Below are 21,510 nucleotides of genomic sequence, written 5' to 3'. Positions count from 1 at the left end.
GGTGTTTTGAAAGAACACACTCTTTGTTTCGGTTATTTTCTCTATTGTTTTTGTTTTAAGTTTCATTGATTTTTCTCTTCTGTTTTTGACTTCATTTATTTTTCTTATTTCTGTATTATTTCCTCTCTTCCTTTTGCTTTAGGTTATCTTGCTTCTCATTTTCTAATTTCTTGAAGCAGAAATTTAGATTATTGGTTTAGACTTTCTTTTTCTTTAGTGCCACATCTGGGTCTCTTTCTGTGCTAGGGAATTAGGAGAGCGGACCTGGGTGGCTGACTGCTGTGTTCTTCCTCCAGTCCTGAGGTCTCCAGCCTGTTCACCTCTGCTTCCACCTAGAGTTCTCCTATGCTTATCCTCTGTGTTATTTCTAGGGTTCAAGTTATACTTAACAGGGAGTGTAGGAGAGAAGAGTTCATGCAATCTTGTCTACAGTGGCTTGGAAATGTTTTCTAATCTTCCATCTCCTGCTTGGACTCAACCAGGGTTGGTACTTCTGGGCTGTCCCATCAAGGTTGCTAGTGTAGTAAGGCTGGAAGCGTTTTTTGAAACATTTAGGTGGGCAGGCTGAAGAGAAGCATAAAATGCCGATGTGACCCTTCCACCCAGACCCAAAGCCTACCCTGAGCATCTGAGGGATCCAGCCATTGCACTCCTGGGTCCGGGGGTCTGGGGTGAGGATGCATATCTTATTGTTTGTTCTTACGGTACTGAGATGTCTTACAATATTTCTAGCCTCTCTTCTCTCAGTACAGCATAATCTAACATTTAAAGGAGTTCTTGGTTAGTTGGTTTTCATAGAGGGAGAAAGGTTGTGAGTCCTCTCGTTCTTTGGTTCTCTTTCATCTTTCAGGAACATAAACCCTGAAATCCCTTCCACTACGTTTTTCCTTTTTCCCATTTTCCCTTCACCATTCAATAGCCAAACAGTACTTTTTCCTTCTTTTCACCTAGAAGCTGGGGCTTCCCAGGTATCTCAGTGGGTAAAGAATCTGCCTGCAATGTAGGAGTCATAGGTGTCATAGTTAGATTCCCGGGTCAGGAAGATTCCCTGGAGGAGGGCATGGCAACCCACTCCAGTATTCTCGCCTGGAAAATCTCATGGTCAGAGGAGGCTGGCAGGGGTCACATGTGTCCATGGGGGCACAAAGAGTCGGACATGACTGAAGCGACTGAGCATGCACGCATGCACACGCAGAAGTTAAGCATTTTAAATTGTGCCTGTCCATTTATTCACATCTCTCCTTGAATTAGGTTCCTATAGTCACTGTAAGTAGTTACCATGTTCAGTGATTCAATACAAGTGCATTAATACATATATATATACACACACACAAATATGCTTAATATAGTTGTAGAGGTCAGACGTCTACGATGGTGGCTGGGCTGTGTTCCCTCCAAAGGCTCTAGAGGAAAATCCATTTTCTTGCCCTTTCCAGCTCCCAGAGGTGCCTACATTCCTTGGCAAAGGGCCCCACATCACGCTGACCTCTGCTTCTGACATCGCACCTCCTTCTCTGACTCTCCTGCCTCCATCTTTTACTTGTAAGGATCTTTGTGATCACATGGGCTCTACTCAGAAAATCCAAGATAATGTGCCATCTTAAGATCTTTAACTTGATTACTACTGATCACCTCTTTTGACACATTTGGTAATCTACACACAGATATGGGGGATTGTGTGCCAACCATATTAAATCAAGAATAGGTTGAAACCCTTTCCTGTGATCTATGCACTGTTCTGCAGGACACTTTTTAAAATATTTTCAAAGTTTAGGCAGATTTAATACTCATGATGTTATTTTCAATATCTAGATTCCTAACCTTATCAGACTTGACTATTTCTCCTGAAATTTTCCTAATAGCTGACTGAGGATGGGATTGCAGCCTAGTGAGAGACTGTGCACTAGGACTTGCTGAATTTTCTCTTGTCTCACAGTGATTTTCACTTCTGGAGTTTTCTCTTCAAGTTATAGGACCCTTGCAGCCTGGGAAAAGAGAGTGTGAGATGAGGGATTCCTGTGCCCTAATGTCTGCCTCAAGCTTGAGGCCAGGAGGCAGGTCAAAGCCACAGAGTGTTGGTGGGCCCAGGCGGCCTCAGATGGAGTAAGTGGAGGCCCTGGGAATTGTACCTCTGTGACCCTTCTAATCAATCCCCTTGTCGCCTGATTTCCAGGCCCAGAACAGTCTTCGCCTCTCCTGGCAGTTTTCCTCCTAGGCCCCAAGACGCTGCTATTGGTTAGTATCTCCATCATCCTAATCTGCAAGAAGTTTTGAGTATAAATGTAAGTTGGGGTGGGATGGAGGGCAGGACAAGTTCTGTCCTAGAGCTTAGGGAGGCTACTCATAGACCACACAAGGTCAGGGCCCATGTGGAGTTAAGAGAAGGTGAAGTAGCTCCCTCAATCCCCTCAGGACACCCTGCTTCCCTCTCAGTGTTACCTGGTTCTCAGGAGGTGTGTGAGGTCCTAGAGGAGATGGGCTGGATCAGGGATTTTCAAAGGGGGTCCACAGAGTCTTAGGGGTTCTGTAGAGGAAGTGGGCAGAGGGTGCTGAATGAGGAACACCTGAGTGGGTGGTTCACTTAAAATCTGGGACTTCTTGGGGCAAAAGAAATCCATATTTTAGGGCAATGTTGAGAAGTTTGGATCAGCTGTTCTGAGGGGTGTCTTGCTCTGATCCTCTGTGTAACAGTAGAAAGGCTTAGGAAGGGGCACCAGGGGCGCAGGACCTGGGGAGGAGGGAAGGAGGCTGAGTAGGTAAAGTTCTATCTCAGGAGCTGCCCATCCTCTCAGGACAGTTATCCTAGGAGGAGAACACCTGGGTACATCGGAGGGATTCATGAAATGTTTCTTGAGTGATGAGCACGTAACTATGACATTTTCCCACAGCTCCATCCTTCCCGCCTGCCTGGTGCCACCCTCTGTCTCTGCTGTCTCCTTCCCTCCCTGAAGGGCCCAGCCTTGGAGAAGAACCCAGCTAGAAGCTCCCACAACTTTGCTCCAAATGCCCCCCTTCCATGGAGACCTGCCTGCTCACATGTTCCTGAAGCCCTCAGAGCTGTGTCTTCATACTTGGTCCTGAGTGGGGATCATGGGAAGTAGTTCTGGGGACTGACTCATGACATATCCCTGGAATGTGAGAAATAAGTCAGATCAACACAGGTCAGGTTATCTCTCACCTGTAACCCTGGACTTGGCTCACACTAATGTTCTCTGCAGAGAAGTTATTCTGTCTTCTGTTCATCGGACTCCTCACCCTTTGAGTATAAATGATGCCCTATCTTGGTTTTAAGAAAAATTATTCTCCTTCCTTATTGTCTCAATAGCCTATTTTTCAAACCCAAAGAGTAGTGTTCCCTCCTCTCTCTGTGATGGAAAGAGTAGTCTTTCTATCATTTTGCATTTTTCCCAACCCTGTTGCTCATGATAAATACACTATTTCCAGAAGCCTGGAGTCATCCTTGATTTCTCTTTCTTTTATATCACATATTCAGTTCTGTCTTTAAAGTGATTATGTCCAGTAGCGTGATGGTAAATCTTTAACAACTGACTGTTAAGAAAGAAAAAATAAGCCTGATTGGTAATACATGTCAAATTCTTGATGTAAAATGCTTTCAATGTGGTCAATTTCAAGTTCACAACCATTTAGCAACTTAAATAATTCCTGAAAATGTAAATGTTGTCTCTCTTGAGCCAGTCCAAGCTTCTCACAGCTCACCACTGAACATAATCTGCACATTCTCATCCCCATCACCACTCCCTGGTCCCAGACACCATCATCCCTTCCTGCACCACTGCTATAGTCTCTAACTGGCTTTCCTGTTTCAGGCACAGTGATTCTCGGACTGTCAGTCAAATCCTATCTCTACCCTCACCTTCTTCCTCCAACATGTCTGCTTGGCTCACTCTTTTCCTTCCTTGCAGTCTCTGCTCAAATTTACCAAGGCACCTTCCATATACCACAATGTATAAAGTATCAGTTCCAGTCTCACCATGGCATTCCATGAGCTCTTAATCTGGTTAGTTTCCTGAGCACTTATCACCATCTGACATAAAAGATAGGCAGCTCTCTCTTTGAATGGGAGAAAAGGACTATAAAAATTACTGTGTAAATGAAATCATGGAATCTGATCTCAGTAATGTTGGGATGAATAATGATTGTTTTGTGACTTTTAAAATTTGTTTTTAAAGCATTAGAAACTCTGATTGTCAGCAACTAACAATATATAGTTTGACAAAGTAGAAACATTGAGTATTACATCAATTAATTTGCCTGCTTTCTTCTTCTTGTATAATTTACAATATAAGAGCATCTTTTTTCCAACTTGGTGAATTATGCTCCTTGGTAAGTTTGGGTCAATTTCCAACATTTTGTGCTTGTACTCTCAAAGTTGTGAAATCTTTACAAAACTTCCTTTGATTTGAAATATTTGCTGCTGTCACATCCTCTGGGTCATTTTCACCCTTTTCTTACCACCAGTTTCCTTATTTATGTGGTAAGTTGGCCTTCACTAAGTTCTTCTGACTGCATATCTGGAATCTTTCTTACAGTATTAAGTTACTACTCCCATGGTCAACTATTTTTTCAGTAATCCATTTGCATTCAATTTGAATATAACTTCTGGCATCATCACTTTTTGTCTCTCCATTGCACTTTCATTTGTTACCAATTCCCTTTTACAGTTATTCACCTTGTAAATGACATATGAGTTCATCACTGGGAGAATGGAGACAACACAACTACTTATTTTTCTGTCTGTGCCAAAACAGAGTAAGAGTCACAGTGACCAATCCTGCAGACTTTTGAAGAATTAACAGGATTGGTTATTGAGCATGATGAGCACCTGTTAGTACACAGTGATTTGTGGACTGACGTGGAGTTAGCAGCAAAGTTGTACTTCATGCAACTGTTCACAGTAAATTTCCTGTGATAACTGAAATCTGAACCATGTGTTGGGGGTTGGTGTTATTCAACTAAACTAATGCACCATGCAACATGAACTCTGATATATGTGTTGTCTCTTCCTCAAACAAGACGTCAGTTTTATGAGAATAGACCGAATCCTCAGTTGCCAGAACATTGACTGCCACATACCAGGCCATTAATGTTTAATAAATGAATGAATTCATTTTTACTAAATGTTGGATTTCAAAATAAAAATGATCTAATTCAGTCACCTGACTCTTGTGTTCTAAAGTCCTTTCATTAAAGGCTAAACTCTCCTCTTTGTGTTTAGAAGTCCTATCAAAAATTCAGGATCCTTCAGAATATAAGGAAGTGAAAAGCCAAAAGAAAACAAAACCAAAATGCAAAAACTGACATTTACTAGAGTTTGTCAAAGGGGCTCAGGAAACAACTGAAAGAGGCCCCAGTGGACAAAGCTGGAACAATTTGAGCAACAAATATATTAAGTATTGGATGTAATGCTTTTGTCACTTCAAAATTCATATTTAAAATGTTAATGCCCAATGTACCTTGCTTCCGGTTGGTGCATTTGGAGCACAACTAGCTCACAAGGGAGCCTCTGTCATGAATGGGATTAGTACCTTCCAAAAGAGACCCACAAGGCCTTCCTAGTTCTGTCTGTCATGTGAGGATACAATGAGAAATCTGCACTCCAAAAGAAGGATTTCGGATCAATCCAAAATCATGCTGCTACTATGATAGTGGAATTTGAGCCTCCAGAACTGTGAGCAATAAATTTCTGTTTTCTGTCACTCAGTCTGTGATATTTTGTTATAGCAGCCAAAATAAGTTAGGATTACAACTTCAAATATCAAATAAATATCTGTGAGTCCATATTGATGTAAATAAAGCATTGAATATATTAATGAATGGAGCAGAATTTTTAAAAATCTTCTGTACAGGAAAGTCTTAAATAATTTATGTAGATACTTCACTCTAAAAAAGGGAAACCCAGTTTACCACTCCTGAGGTATGGGCTGCATGTGGTGACTCATTTCCAAAGAAGACAGAATGGAAGGAGGAAAATGGGTAACTTTACCGTGGGGAAATTTGACAAATACAAATTATCCAAGTCATTAAATGTTCTTCAACAATCAAAATCAATATCAATAGGCATAAAGCATGTAGATCTGATGAAAATGGCACTTTTGCTCTGGGACTTTCTTCCCACAAAACCTATAACCATAGTTTAATTATGAGAAAGGCATCAGAAAAGCTGTAGTAGAGGGACATCCTACAATAAATTTGAGAAGTATTTATCAGATCTGTCAAAAATCATCAAAAACAAGGAAAGTCAGGAAACATCACGGCTGAGAGGAGCCCAAGGAGAAACATGACAAGTAAATGTGTGTGGTATACATCCTGTGTGATCCTACACAGGATCGTTGAAAAGACAAGGACTTTATGAAAAATGTAAGGAAGTCTGTTATGGCCCAAATGTTTGTGTCCCTCCAAAATTCGTTTGTTCAGATTTAATCCCTGATGTGATGGTGTTTGGAGGTGGGTCTTTGTGAAGGAGTTAAGTCTTGAGGGTGGAGCCCTTTCCTAGAATGTCATATATTTGGAATCATGCAACATGTAGATTTTTGCTTTCAGTTATTAAAAACAATGTAAGATTCCTCCACATCTGTTGAAGGATTGAGAGCTGATTGCATTTTAGTCAAGAATAATATTTGATTATCTGGATTCACCAATTTCTTTACCAACTCATCTAGGTGATTTTCAAGTTTTTGCAAGTATGAATAAAGCTGCTATGAACTTCAGGGAGAATATTTTCCAGGGCTCTTGCCTGATACCTCAAATATCCCTTGGATTGTAGGTGGCATGCTCCATCTGTCTCACAACATCTTCTTTCTGTGAATGACAGCTAAACTGTGCCTAAACTCCTGATTCACACAAGTATGAAGTAATAGACTTGCATTTTTTAAGCTACTATGTTTGTGGTAACATGTCATTAAGCAATAATGCATGCACTCAATAATGCATGCACTAAAACTGAAAAATCCATCAAGAGGAAGTCCTCCATAGTTTCATAGAACTCATCTGGCAAGCACTCTGTGTATCTTCTGTGAACTTCATGCCAATGCTGCTTATGAACCACCCAAGAACACATCCAAGAACAATTAACTACCAAGGAATAACATTTTATTGGCTAGGGCTGAGCATTGATTAACATGAAACACTTTGATAGTTAAGAATTTTCACAGTCTAAGAATCAGTTTTCACCCATTAGGAAAAATATCAATTTCATGGAGAAAAACAAGTATTAACATTTATTTTGGTGAATTGGGATAAGTTGACTTTTGCACCATAGAAGAACTTGTGGAAAATGGGAGGTGGCTTTTCCTCTAGGTAACTCTCTGAATACTGTTTGTTTGTTAAGATCGCATTGTCCTTAGCCTGGGGCCTTGTCTCTGATTCCAAAACAGAAAAAAGAGTCTGACACAGACTCTATTTGACACTTCTTGTTTATTAGAAATGTATTTGTCCTCGTTGCAAGTATGTTTATTTAAGTGCCTGTTATGCTCCAGGCCATCCTTATATCCTAATGGAGAAGAGAGCTGCCATCTTCCTTTCTGTGCATTGGTTCCCTTCTTCTAACCCAGGTGGCAACCACATTTATAATTTTTATACTTTGGTGCCAGTATATGTGACTGAAAGAATGTGGAATGAAATCTCACCTTGATCTACACCAGAACTTCAAAACATCTTGAGCAAGACAAGGAACATGAGCAATGAGGTGACATTTCTTCCAAGAACTTCAGATAATGAGTTCCAGGTGAACCAGCCTGAGAGTTTAGTGTCAGTCAAGGCTGGAGATGCTGCAACCAGGGCTGCAACATGTCTTCTCAGTCCCCAGAAGGTCTTGTCCAGTGGTTCAGTTGGGACTGGGCCAGAATGATAACTAATTTATGGTTTCAATGGAAGGCAATTCCCACAAGTATTCCAAGTGGAAAACACAATGACCAATCAATTAAATTGATTTCATCTGCATCGATGATGTGTCACGTGGGATGTGACACCAGCACTGTGTGAGGTTAATGACAGGGCATCCTGAGAAGTCTGTATATCTTGTTCAGGTAACTAAGTGTTCACAAATGGTAGAGATAATCTGATAAACTACATCCCTTTGCTTGGTAAAAGTAAATTTTTTATGCAATATGCACTAAACCATTATCACACACTGGATATTTTGCTCCTTCATTCACAAACAACCCCAAAGGCTAGAATCCTGTTGATGGCCCTTCTGGTTATTCTTTCAAGAATCCTGTGTCCAATACTGTTTCAAGCCAGGTTGAGATGCTATGCCCTTCTGTGATGGCCAACTTAAGACACTGGACATTCCAATTAAAACCCAAACATAAGACACTGGGCATTCCCAGTTAAAACCTGAATATGACATTGGACATTCCCAATTGAAAAAAAAAATAGATGTTGGAAAAAGGCAACTGAATGTGTGCACTGTAGGGTCCAAAAGGCTGGGAAACCGAGACCTGGATGGCTAACAAGTCATTCTAAAATGTGAAAGTCGCTCAGTAGTGTCCGACTCTTTGCGACCCCATGAACTATACAGTCCATGGAATTCTCTATGCCAGAATACTGGAATGGGTAGCCATTCCCTTCTCCAGGGGATCTTCCCAACCCAGGGAGCAAGCCTAGGTCTCCCACATTGCAGGCAGATTCATTACCAGCTGAGCCACCAGGAGAAGTCATTCTAAAGTTTTAGACAAATCTGGGCTCCAAAATATTTATTGCATCTCTTATGACTTATTTCTTGACCCTGAATATCAGAAACAGATACTTGTAGCTACATTTTCACTTCTGGATTTAGGATGAAATATCAACATGGGTGAAGTTTGCCCCTAGATCCCTTATATTAGCTGAGCCAAAGCAACAGAATCTGTAAGCAAGCAGAATCTCTTCCAGTCTGCAAATGCCACTCACCCATTTCCAACTGGAATATAACTGGGGCCTGTGGCAGTTACCTGGAGGGCCACCACAATTCAGTGTGGGAGCTCATTCCCTGCACAGGAAGTCAATGAATGGGTATGTCCTCCTCCTATGGCCAGAATTGGCTCTGGGGAATCATGACTAGAAGGAGTGAGTGTCACTCAGTTCCAGATTTTGTTTACAAAATTCTTCCAGGAGAGGTTAAGTCAGACTCCTGACCCTTGACCTTTCCCTGGTCTGCTCTTAGAATTGTACCCTAAGGTCTGTTGTTCTTTCATTCTATGGGCACAACCAATGTTTCCTGTTCCTTGCCACCTTCTGATTTAATACTGTGAAATATATTGAGATGAGTGTGTTTCTCTGTTCTGAACACAAAGCTAGCAGAAGGAAGAATGTGAAAAATTAGAGCAGAGATAAACAAAAGCAATGAAAATCAAAAGAAGGCAGTAAGAGAGGACGGGAGGAGGAGAAAGATACAAGAAACACAGAAAACAATTAACAAAAGGACAATAGTAAGTCCTTCCCCATTAGTAATTATTTTCAATGCAAATTGATTCAGTTCTTCAATACATCAATGCATAGACATAGATCTGGATCACCTGAACCTGCCTGCAATGTGAGAGACAGGGATCCCTGGGTCAGGAAGATCCCCGGGAGAAGGGAATGGCTACCCACTCCAGCATTCTTGCCTGGAGAATTCCAAGGACAGAGGAGCCTGGCAGGGCTACAATTCATGAGGTTGCACAGAGTCGGACACAGCTAAGTGACTACTACTTTCACTTCTTGCCCTGCTGCTGCTGCTAAGTCGCTTCAGTCGTGTCCGACTCTGTGCAACCCCATAGATGGCAGCCCAACAGGCTCCTCTGTCCCTGGGATTCTCCAGGCAAGAACACCGGAGTGGGTTGCCATTTCCTTCTCCAATGCATGAAAGTGAAAAGTGAAAGTGAAGTCCCTCAGTCGTGTCCGACTCTTCGCTACCCCATGGACTGCAGCCCACCAGGCTCCTCCGTCCATGGGATTTTCCAGACAAGAGTACTGGAGTGGGGTGCCATTGCCTTCTCCGACTTCTTGCCCTATTAGTACTTATTTTAATTGTAAATTGATTCAGTTCCCCAATACATTAATACATAGACATAGATTGACTAAATGGGGAAAAAGCAACCAGGATACAAGCACACGGTATCTGTAAGAGTCTAAATTTAGATCTATGAACATACATAGTCTGAAACTGAAAGAAAAGAATAATGTGCTCCATAAAAATAGTAACAAAAATATAGAAGGGGGTAGAACTACCCCAGTAGTAGATAAAATAGAATTGAGCTTAAAAAACTGATACAAGAGTCAAAGAGTACATTATGTACTGTCAATAGATCAATTCTACCAAGAAAATTTTATAAATGGTTGTACCTCAAATGTCAGTCCTCTACATATAAGAAGCAAACTTTGCCAGAATGGAAGGGAGAACTAGAGAGAAATAAAACACTAGAAAGAGATTTTAATACCTCATTTTCCATAATAAATGAAAAACCAGAATGAATATTAATAAGGACAGAGGACTTGAATAACACTATAGATTAATTGGCTTCCCAAGTGATGCAGTGTTAAAGAATCCACCTGCCAGTGCAAGAGACACAAGAGACACGGGTTCAATCCTTGGGTCAGGAAGATCCCCTTGAGTAGGAAATGGTAACACATTCCAGTATTTTTCCCTAGAGAATTCCATGGACAGAGGAGCCTGGTGGGCTACAGTCCATAGGATCACAAAGTGCTGGATATAACTGAGCACACACACCTAGATTAATTGGACATCACAGGCATGTTCAGGACATTCCACCAAATAACAGCCGAATATACATTCTTCTCAAGTGCACATGGAATATCCTCCAGGATAGACCATATGGTAAGCAACAAAATAAGTCTCAACAAATTTTAAAATATTGTAATTATAGAAAGCATCTTCTCTGATTACAATTGAATGAAATTACAAATCAATAGCAGAAGAAGAACATGAAAACAAAGATATTCGGAAATTAAACACACAACCAATATATGAAAGAAGAAATCATCAGGAAACTTAGATAATACTTTGAGATAAATAAAAACGAAAACAAAACTTACCCCCTTACCAAAAATTATGGATACAGAAAGCAAGGCTCTAATATTCCTACCTGTATTTAATTAACAATGTTTAGCTCTATTTGCCTTACTTTGAAACATCAAAGAAAAAAGGTTTTCTTTTGAGAGTGAGAGAACTTGTGACCAGTTCCTGGGAAAAGAAGACACAGAGGGCAGGCAGGCAGGGGTAATTTCAGTGGATGTTTCTTTCTGTTTTTTTGTTTAACTGTCCCCACCCCAAAGATCAGTACCAAACCTTCTGGGATGCAAATCCAGGTGAACCAGAGAATCTCTGGTGCCGTGTGCACTACTTCTTTTTTTCAGTGTGTCCAATAATCTTTGCTGGTATTACTAGATCCATAATTTATTTTTAAAATTTTATTGGAGTATAGTTGATCTACAATGCTGTATTAGTTTCAGGTGTACAGCAAAGTTGTTCAGTTATACATGTACACATATTCATTCCTTTCAGATTCTTTTCTCGTATAAGTTATAACAAAATATTTAGTAGAGCTCCCTTTGCTATATAGTAAGTCCTTGTTGGTTATCTGTCTTACGTATAGTAGTGTATGTTAATCCTTAGCTCCTGATTTATCCTTTTCTCTAGGTTTCCCCTTTGGTTAGCATAAGTTTGTTTTTGATACCTGTAATTAAAAGACGCTTACTCCTTGAAAGGAAAGTTATGGCCAACCTAGATAGAATATTCAAAAGCAGAGACATTACTTTGCCAACAAAGTTCCGTCTAGTAAAGGCTATGGTTTTTCCAGTGGTCATGTATGGATGTGAGAGTTGGACTGTGAAGAAAGCTGAGCACCGAAGAATTGATGCTTTTGAACTGTGGTGTTGGAGAAGACTCTTGAGAGTCCCTTGGACTGCAAGGAGATCCAACCAGTCCATCCTAAAGGAGATCAGTCCTGGGTGTTCATTGGAAGGACTGATGCTAAAGCTGAAACTCCAATACTTTGGCCACCTCATGTGAAGAGTTGATTCATTGGAAAAGACCCTGATGCTGGGAGGTATTGGGGGCAGGAGGAGAAGCGGACGACAGAGGATGAGATGGCTGGATGGCATCACCGACTCGATGGACATGAGTTTGAGTGAACTCTGGGAGATGGTGATGGACAGGGAGGCCTGGCGTGCTGTGATTCATGGGGTCGCAAAGAGTCAGACACGACTGAGCAACTGAACTGAACTGAACTGAAGTCTGAAGATAAGTTCATTTGTTCTGAAGATAAGTTCATTTGTAATGAGGCTCCACATATGAATGATATCATATGATATTTGTCTTTCTCCATCCGACTTATTTCACTTGATGTAATAACCTCTAGGTCTATCTATGTTGCTGCAAATGGCATTATTTTGTTCTTTTTTGTAGTTGATTAGTATTTCATCGCATGTATGTACCACATCTTATCCATTTCTCTGCGGATAGACATTTAGGTTACTTCCATGTCCTGGCTATCATAAATAGTGCTTCAGTAAACTTTGGGGTGCTTGTGTCTTTTTGAATTATGGTTCTCTCCAGATGTATCCCCAGGAGTGGGGTTGCTGGATCATATGATACTTTTATTTTTAGTCATTTCAGGAACCTCCATACTCTTCTCCTTAGTGACTGTACCCATGTGAGCCACTTCTATCCCACCCACCTGCACCTCATTGGGTTGGAGAACAGGAAAAAACAAGACCTTTAGAGTTCCCCCAAATCACTAGAAACCCAAATGGGACCTATTCTCTGGAGCACATCTGCAAGGCAGAGTCCATGCTGTACGGGAGTAAGTTGCCTGCTGGGTGGTCCAGAACGAGCAGCTCCCAGTCCAGGCCAACATCACCCTGCAGGCTCAGATGCCTAGACTGGGAGAAGGTGGGTACAGTCTCTCGCCAACCCCTCTAGGTAGCATGGCTGAAAATATCAGGTGTGAAGACACCTGCCATCGGCCTGGGGTGCAGACAACAGTAGGTGAGGGACTCAGGGCAGCAGGCGATGAGGTTAAGGAAGGGAGGACACTCTGGGCTGGTGATCAAAGTCTCAGGCACTCATCCTCAAATTTCACTTCTCCATCCTCCACATCCTCCTCAAGAAGAAGGAGTTGGGCTTCTGTCCCCAGTTCCATGCACTCTTCTGGTTGAAAATTCTCTGTGTTTCTCTGTCTCTCTTGAATGCAGTAAACAATAGACACTAAGGCCAGCTGTGGCCCCAGATTCCTCCCAGGAAGGCTTTAATCAATACTGGTTCCACTGGAAGTTATTGGAAGTCAATTTTAAAGAGAGGCCAGGATTCTTGACTGGCTTAGCTGGGAAACAGAGAGACGCAGGTGTGAAATTCTCATTCTCAGGTGTGCGTGTCTCTCTTTTTCTCTCCTCTGTCACTTCAACTCCTCCTGCTCATTCTTTATCTTTCCTCCCAACCGAATCCTCTTTCTCCTCATTATTTCGCCCTGTGCAGTCTCAGGTGACCTTCTCCACAAGGAAGAGCTGCCTGCTAGCAGCTCAGACCAGAGGAAGGATGACTTTGTAAGTCAGCTTGGGAGAGGGCTTCCTTGGTGGCTCAGCAGTAATCTGCCTGTAATGCAGGAGGTGTGGGTCAGGAAGTTCCCCTGGAGGAGGGTACGGCAACCCACTCTAGTACTTTTGCCTGGAGAAGCCCATGGACTGAGGAGCCTGGGAGACTACAGTCCATAGGGTTGCAAAGAGTTGGACACGACTGAAGAGACTGAGCATGCACGCATGTGGCTTGGGAGAATGAATGACTGGGAATGAGGGCAGGGATTGTGGGGAGTGGGAAGAGATGGAGAAAAGTTAGGTTCAGGATTAGGATTAACTAGTTCCAGGCCAAGCAAAGATAAAGGAGAGTAGGGAAGGAAAACTCCTTATAGGCAATGAAAACTTCTCTGCCTGCAGCATGTATGACAGCCCAAGCAACCACTAGCAAAACATGTGTAAGGGATGCTAGGCGCAGATCCACACATCTTCACGATAGGGACACTGACCTTGCATTCCATCTCTCCCCGAATGCACTGGCCTTTCCTGCCTGCTCTAGAAATATGCAGGGGGAATGACTCCACTACCTCTCAACTCTCAATGACATATTTTTTAATCCAGCAGAAATAAGAAAAATGTATGAACATATAATACATTTATAAAGTGAAATACAGAGATCTGGCTGAAAAAAACTCCAAACTGTTAACTTTGGGTTAGAAGCAAGGTACATTATTTCTTTCTTGACTCACCTTCAGTATTCCCTCTGACTTATTTCTCTCCTTTGCCTGCATACGTGGATCTGTCCCAGTCCTGCAAGGTTAATCCCCTAAGAACATCCCTTTGATTCTATCACCACCTGTGGAGCTGCTTGATGTGCCCTCTGGTCTGCAGTGGGGAAGGGAAACTTCCTTTTCTGGCATCAGGTCCCCTTCCGTTTGGTGTTCATGTGCCTTTGCAGCAACACCTCTGCAGCCTGACCCCTAAACCCCTTCTTCAGCTCCCGCCCCTTATACACCCCTACCTCTGTGCCTCTGGTCATGTTTTCTGACACCTGTAGAGCACTTACTGTGTACCAGCCACCCTCACATATGTTGTCTGACATATGACAGCTGGGTCAGGCAGCAGAGGGATCAGATCTCAGGGGTCTCAAACAGCAGAGTGGGGATTCGAAGGGAAAGCTATCTATTCACAATTTCAGAGTATTTTCTGTATTTTTCTTCCATCCTCTATGTGAATTCAAACCTTAATGTTATCTAAGTCTTATTTCAAATCTCCATTTCAATTTTCTATATTTGATATTGATTTCTTCCTGAATTGTCATGTCTACACACATTCAGTTCTCACTTTGGCACTGAGACTTCAGGCCTCCTGCAAATTCCTGACTGCCATTTATGCCTCTCTTACATCTGATGCTCTCACAGTCAAGAAACTGACACTGGGTCCTATATTTGTAGGTGGCCAGAATTTGGAGCAGAATGGATCTGTGTCACCTCTCAGGGCTGCCCCAGGCCATCTGTGACCTCAGAGAAGGCACAGTCGTTCCAAGCTCAGTTTCCTCATCTGTGCAATAATGATACTATGTCCATTTCATGGGAATCAGCTATTCCCATAAATAGCTGACACCTGTAGAGCACTTACTGTGTACCAGCCACCCTCACATATGTTGTCTGACATGTGACAGCTGGGACAGGCAGCAGAGGGATCAGATCTCAGGGGTCTCAAACAGCAGAGTGGGGGGTCTCAAACAGCTATTCCCATTCAAGGAATCCTTCCCTTGAATCCTGCTTGGCATCCAGACAATAGCGTACAGTGGGTACTCTGTGATGACTGTATATAGTCTTCATGCTGCCCAGCCCAGAGCTGGACTGAAAGCCGGAAAATATTGAAGTTCATTGATTATAATGGGGACAACTGTGGAGAAACAGAGGCAGCTGTGGTGTAACAGAAAGAGCCCTTGACTTGGAGTCAGAATTCCGGGGTTGGAATGCAAGTTCTGTTTGCTGTGAGGCCCTTGGGTGAGTCATTTACCCTCTCCTATGTTAACTTTATTAGTCTCTCTGCTGCTGCTGCTGCTAAGTCGCTTCAGTCGTGTCCGACTCTGTGTGACCCCATGGACTGCAGCCTACCAGGCTTCTCCGTCCATGGGATTCTCCAGGCAAGAACACTGGAGTGGGTTGCCATTTCCTTCTCCGATGCATGAAAGTGGAAAGTGGAAAGTGAAAGTGAAGTCGCTCAGTCGTGTCTGACTCTTAGCGACCCCATGGACTGCAGCCTACCAGGCTCCTCCATCCATGGGATTTTCCAAGCAAGAGTACTGGAGTGGGGTGCCATTGCCTTCTCCCATTAGTCTCTCAGTCATGTCCAACTCTTTGTACCCCCAAGGGTTGTAGCCCACCAGGTTCGTCTGTCCATGGAATTCTCCAGGCAAGAATATCATAGTGGGTAGCCATGCCCTTCTCCAGGTAATCTTCCTGACCCAGGATCAAACCAAGGTCTCAGATTTTTTACCATCTGATCCACCAGGGAAGCCCATTAACTTTAGAATATGATTAATAAAGATTTCTCAGGTAGTTGTAGTGGGTCTACCCTGACAATAGTTACAACTTATAATGTGAATACTATGTGCCATATATTATGATATATGTGAGTTACTTTACTGAATTTCTTAAATAACCAAGAATTAAGAATCATCCCCATTTTACAGATGAGGAAACCAAGTCTTAGAGTTGACCTGTCCAGGCTCATGCACAAAAGGGGCTGGGAGTGCAAACTTGGGCTGAGTGTGACCACAAAGCTTGTGTCCCTACCTTGGTCCTGTGCTATCTCCCTTCATATGATCTGTCTTGGGAACACTCAGACATCCTTCCCTGTCCAGGGACTGGGGGCAGAGCTGAACCTGGTCACTGAGCACAGACTCTGGAAACTTATTTTCTGGTTAAGAATCCCAGCTCTACTGACCTACTGAGGAGCCTGGAGAAGGTACCGAGGCTCTGGCCTCAGTGTCCTCATCTGTGAAATGGGGATAAAATCAGCTCCCTATTCCAGGGTACAGTCAGAACTCAGTGGATTAGGTCTTAGGGTCTGTGAGTGGGGTTGTGAGGTGTGGGTGGGAGTCAGGCCTCTTTACAAACCCTGTAGTCCCTATAGCTTCATTGTCTGGCCTCTGATATCAGTTTCATAATTGAACCCCTGTGAGAATGTAATCTTCAAACACTATGGAAGAGGAGGCAATATGACTCCTCCATGGAGATGCTGAGGATTTGCTCACACTGGGTTTGGGCTCCTCCACATCCTCTCACAGGCAGGGTCTCTACTACAGGCGGGAGCAGCCAGTCTTCGGCCCTGCAAGGCCCCTTCAGCAATCTGAGCTGGGCATTATCATCCAACTGACCATATTCCATAGATTCCCCACAGGCCAGGTTACTATGACTTGGCTTTAAAAAGACCAGAGGCTACTAGAGATCAGTGTCCACCCTCGAGGAGAAACCTAGAATGTGACCAGCAGTGTTCTCATTCTGCAGGGTGATGATGGGCACACCCTTCTCTACCAGTCAAGCAGAGATCCACACTGGTTTCCCAGGAAACCATCAGTCTGGACATTTTCAGGAGATGTAATGTAGAGTTAGGCTGTGATGTCTCTGAACTTGTTTCCTCATCTGAAAAACGGGACATCCCTCACTTGTTGTGGCAAGGATACCATACTTTACAATGGTAAAGTACTCAGTGTATAAAGTATTTGTATGAATCACACAGAAGTGGTGATTATTAGTCATTCTTATTAACTATTCACATCACCCCTCAGAATTCAGTCTCCTTTCCCATTTTTAAAATGGAGATAAAATAACATACCAATTTAATATCAACATTTTGAAATTAATGTATATGAAGAGGATATAAAGATTATTGTGAACTTTAAATTTTAGGGACTATGATGTCTTAGGTCATTAGTCATGCCTGGGTAAAGACTTTATATTCATTCTGACTTTTGGTTGAATTTCTGGCCTATATTGGTGCTTAGTAGGTCTGTAATTCACTGAGGTCATAAGGTATCATGCCTAAAGAGCATCTTAGTGATCATCCCTCTGCTTATGACCCTAAAATCCTGAGAAAGCAAGTGAGGGGTCCAAGGTTGCACAGCACTAATATTAATTATGTACATATCAGACTTGAAAGTTTATAAAATATTTTCCCCTTCATTTTGTGTGCTATTATCACTTCATTTTACCTGGATAAGAATCATATCTCAAGTCAGCCCAGCACTGGGTCAGCAAAATACATTTGAATGGGTTAACTTATTTAATGTGTATTACTGCCCTATTTTGTTTGTCCCATTCACTTCCAGAAGGAATTCGATTTCAAGAAGTGAAGGCTGCCTGAGATTGTAAAGTAGGTGGATGAGTGAACATTGACATGAATTCAGGCTTTAGACGGTGCTGTTTAGCAGTTATGGTACCTCTTGCTTGATACTTAAGGTCTCTCAGCTGTGGTATGTTTGATTGTAAGTTGAAGAATTATAGTTCAGGGGGTCTTCCTTATATGAATATTTATTAAATAAACACTATGTGTTAGGACAGTTGTATAGAGAGGCAAATATTGTCAAAAACACAGATTTTCACAAATGAATTGATCACCTATGAAGTTAGCCCCTGTTCAACAATGCCTGTATCTCAGGTTGGGTTTCCCATGACAGAAATAACTCATGGGTCTCTTTATTTGGGTTTCCTAAAAAGCGGAGCCTAAAACTAGGTCTTGCATGTAGGTGATTGGAAGGTAATCCATTGGAACGGGGATAAGACATATGGAAAGTGAGAGAGGGAATGAGGGAAACCCCTAAATGGGTGAATTATTGAATTGGGTATCCCTGTGGACAACTGAGGCTAAATGCCACTGAGGACCCTCTAAGGAACTGTGTAGACTATTTCTTAGGATTGTCCCATGGAGAAGAGAGACTTGAATGTGCCTGGACAGGCTTGTTTCATGGGTGTGGAGAAATCCCCAGGCAGAGGAGCCTCATGGAGGAAGTGGTTTAGGAAACTGAGTTGGGACATGGCATCACCCAGCTCTGCTGCTCTGAGATCAGGTGGATTCAAGAGGTGGTAGGGAGCCCAGAAACCCTCTGCTTTAGGATTTTAATGATGGGTAGCAAATTTTAGACCATACTGTGTAATTAGAATCCCACACCCATCACAAAGCAAAATCAGAGATTTGGCAAAGTGTATTTCAAGAAGTTGATGCAAATGATGCTGGGGAAATGCTGGGATCATAGGTTGTCTTCTGAGCATTTAAAGATGGAAAAAGAAGAAAAATTATCTATGATACCAATGACCTCTGAGCACTAGAAAAGAGAACATTTTGATTAAAAGAGGCCTCTGTGAAATGTGATAGAACACTCAAATAATTTCAAAGACACAACCCCAGTGTTCACTGCAGCACTACTTAAAATAGCTAGGTCATGGAAGCAGTCTAGATGTCCATCAACAGATGAATGAATAAAGAAGTGTGGTACACATATACAATGGAATATTACTCAGCCATTAAAATGAATGAATTTGAGTCAGTTCTTGTTGTTATTGTTTAGTCGCTAAGTTGAGGATGAGATGGCTGGATGACATTACCAACTTGACGGACATGAGTTTGAGTGAACTCCAGGAGTTGGTGATAGACAGGGAGGCCTGGCGTGCTGCGATTCATGGGGTCGCAGAGTCGGACATGACTGAGCGACAGAACTGAACTGAAGTCGTGTCAGATTCTTTGCAACCCCATGGACTGCATGTTTTAAGTTTCATATGAATGCTATCAGACTGTATACAGCATTTATTTTTCGTACTTCACAAAGTTTATGGGATTTGTTTATACCGATGTATGTAGCTCCATTTTATTAATCTCCACTGCTCTACAGATTCTATTGTTAAATGTATATCACAATGTATTGATTCTTCTTGTCATAGATATTGAAGTTTGTTTTGCTAGTACAATTTGACACAACTATTCTTATCTTTGCTTCCTTGGCACATATAGGAGAGTCCCTTTTCCTCTGGTGTGGTACCTAAAGTGGACTGTTGGTATTGTTGGTGCTTTTGTTATAAAAGAAGAAAAGGATTTCAATTCATGATCAAGGTTTGCTCTTTCCATTGATGGCTCACTGTATTGTGTGTGTGTGTGTGTGTGTGTGTGTGTGTGTGTGTGTCTGTGTGTGCGTGTCTGTCTATTATAGTTGGGGATTGGGATCTTATCTTTTTCTTCCATAATGATAAATTATCCAGCACTCACTGATCTACACTGCCACATTGCTGTGTATCAGGTTTCCATAAATTTCTTATTCTTTCAGTAAGGTTTTTATTCCACTGACCTGTTTGTCTATCTCTCTGACCAAACTACACTGTTGTAGTTAGAGATGCTTTATAATAAGTTTTGATACTTCTATTGGGCAAATCTTCCTATTTTTGCTTGTTGGAGAAGGGGAGAAAAGATAGGGGGTTCAGGAGGGAGTGGAGAGTTGTATGCCTAAGGCCAATTCATATTGATGTATGTCAAAACTCATCACAATATTGTAAAGTAATTATCCTTCAATTAAAATTAAAAAAAAACTGCCATGGCTATTTTATTTTACTTTATTTTCTGCTTTTAAAAAATTGAAGTATAGTTGATTTGCAGTATTATGTTAATTAGAGATTGAAGAGTTTTATAGGTTTTATTCCACTTAAAGTTATTACAAAATAATGATTATATTTCCTTACACTATACAAAATATCTGTGTTGCTTATTTATACTATACATGGTAGTATGTACCTCTTAATTTCATAACCTTACCTTGCCCCTAACCCCTTCATTTTACTCACTGGTAATTACTAATTTGTTCTCTGTATCTATGAGACTGTTTCTATTTTGTTATATATTTTCATATGTTTTCTGTTTTAGAGTGCAGATATAAGTGATAACTAGAGTACTTGTCCTACTCTGTCTCACAGATTTGACTAAGCATAATACCCTGCAGGTCAATTCACACTGTTGTTGCAAATGGCAGAAGTTCATTATTTTTAATTGCTGAGTAATATTCCATTGTATACATTTTCTTTATCCATTCCATATCTAAGCTGTTATAAATAATGCTGATGATCATTCATGTGCATTTTTTTTAAATAGTGTTTTTGTTTTCTTTGGACAGAATCCAATTGCTGGGTCATATGATAGCTTCATTTTTCATTTTCTGAGGAACCTCCATACTGTTTTCCATAGTGGCTACATAAATGTACAATCCCACCAACACTGCATGAGGCTTCCCTTTTCTTCCCATCCTTACCAATATTTGTTATTTGTAAAATTTTGATGATAGCCATTTTGAGAGGTGTCAGGTGATATCTTGCTGTGGTTTTAGTTGCATTTCTCTGATGATTGCAGTATTGAGCATCTTTTCATGTGCCTGTTGACCATCTATATGTCTTCTTTGGAGAAATGTCTACTCAGGACTTCCTCTCATTTTTAATAAGGCTTTTTTGTTATTGAGTTTTATGATTTATTTTTATATATTAGGTATGACCCCTTATTGGTCATATAATTTGCAAAATATCTTTTTCCACTCAGTAGTTTTCCTTTTCATTTTGCTGTGCAAAGCTTTAATTTTAATTAGGTCACATTTGTTTACATTTGCTTTTGTTTCTTTCTTCTTAGGAGAAAGATAAAAAGAAGTATTTCTACAGATAATGTGAAAGAGGATTCTGCCTTTGTTCTCTTCTGTAATTTTTATGGTTTCCTGTTTTACATTTAGTTCTTTAATCAAGTTACAGTTTATTTTTGTGTATGGTAGGAAGATTGTTCTCATTTTATTCTTTTAAATGTAGCTTTCCAGTTTTTTCCAGCCCCATTTATTGAAGAGACTGCCTTTTCACCAGTGTATACTCTTGCATTTCATGTCATAGATTAATTGACCATAAATGTGTTGGCTTATGTCTGGGCTCTCTATTGTTACACCAAACTATATGCCTGCTTTATGCTAGTACCATG

General features: G+C 41.4%; 1 protein-coding gene across 2 annotated transcripts in view; it reads left to right on the top strand.

Moving 5' to 3' along the window:
* LOC147360641 (netrin receptor DCC-like) overlaps positions 1–5,181 on the top strand; it is a 46,548-nt gene extending 41,367 nt beyond the window's left edge. The window contains exons 6-7 of one of the 2 annotated variants that reach the window (XM_086333072.1): positions 2,174–2,235; positions 2,889–5,181. In XM_086333072.1, the coding sequence (XP_086189198.1) occupies positions 2,174–2,235; positions 2,889–3,101 (275 nt within the window). In that variant the 3' untranslated portion in view covers positions 3,102–5,181. Of the gene's footprint in view, positions 1–2,173; positions 2,283–2,888 lie in introns of both variants that reach the window. The other variant, XM_086333073.1, reaches the window with a different exon arrangement.
* The last annotated feature ends 16,329 nt before the right edge of the window (positions 5,182–21,510 follow it).

The sequence above is a fragment of the Bos grunniens genome, chromosome 13, assembly GCF_055505025.1.
Source record: "Bos grunniens cultivar Pamir isolate PY7600 chromosome 13, Bosgru_T2T1.0, whole genome shotgun sequence".
NCBI lineage: Eukaryota > Metazoa > Chordata > Mammalia > Artiodactyla > Bovidae > Bos > Bos grunniens.
This window is presented reverse-complemented; position numbering and strand designations above follow the sequence as displayed.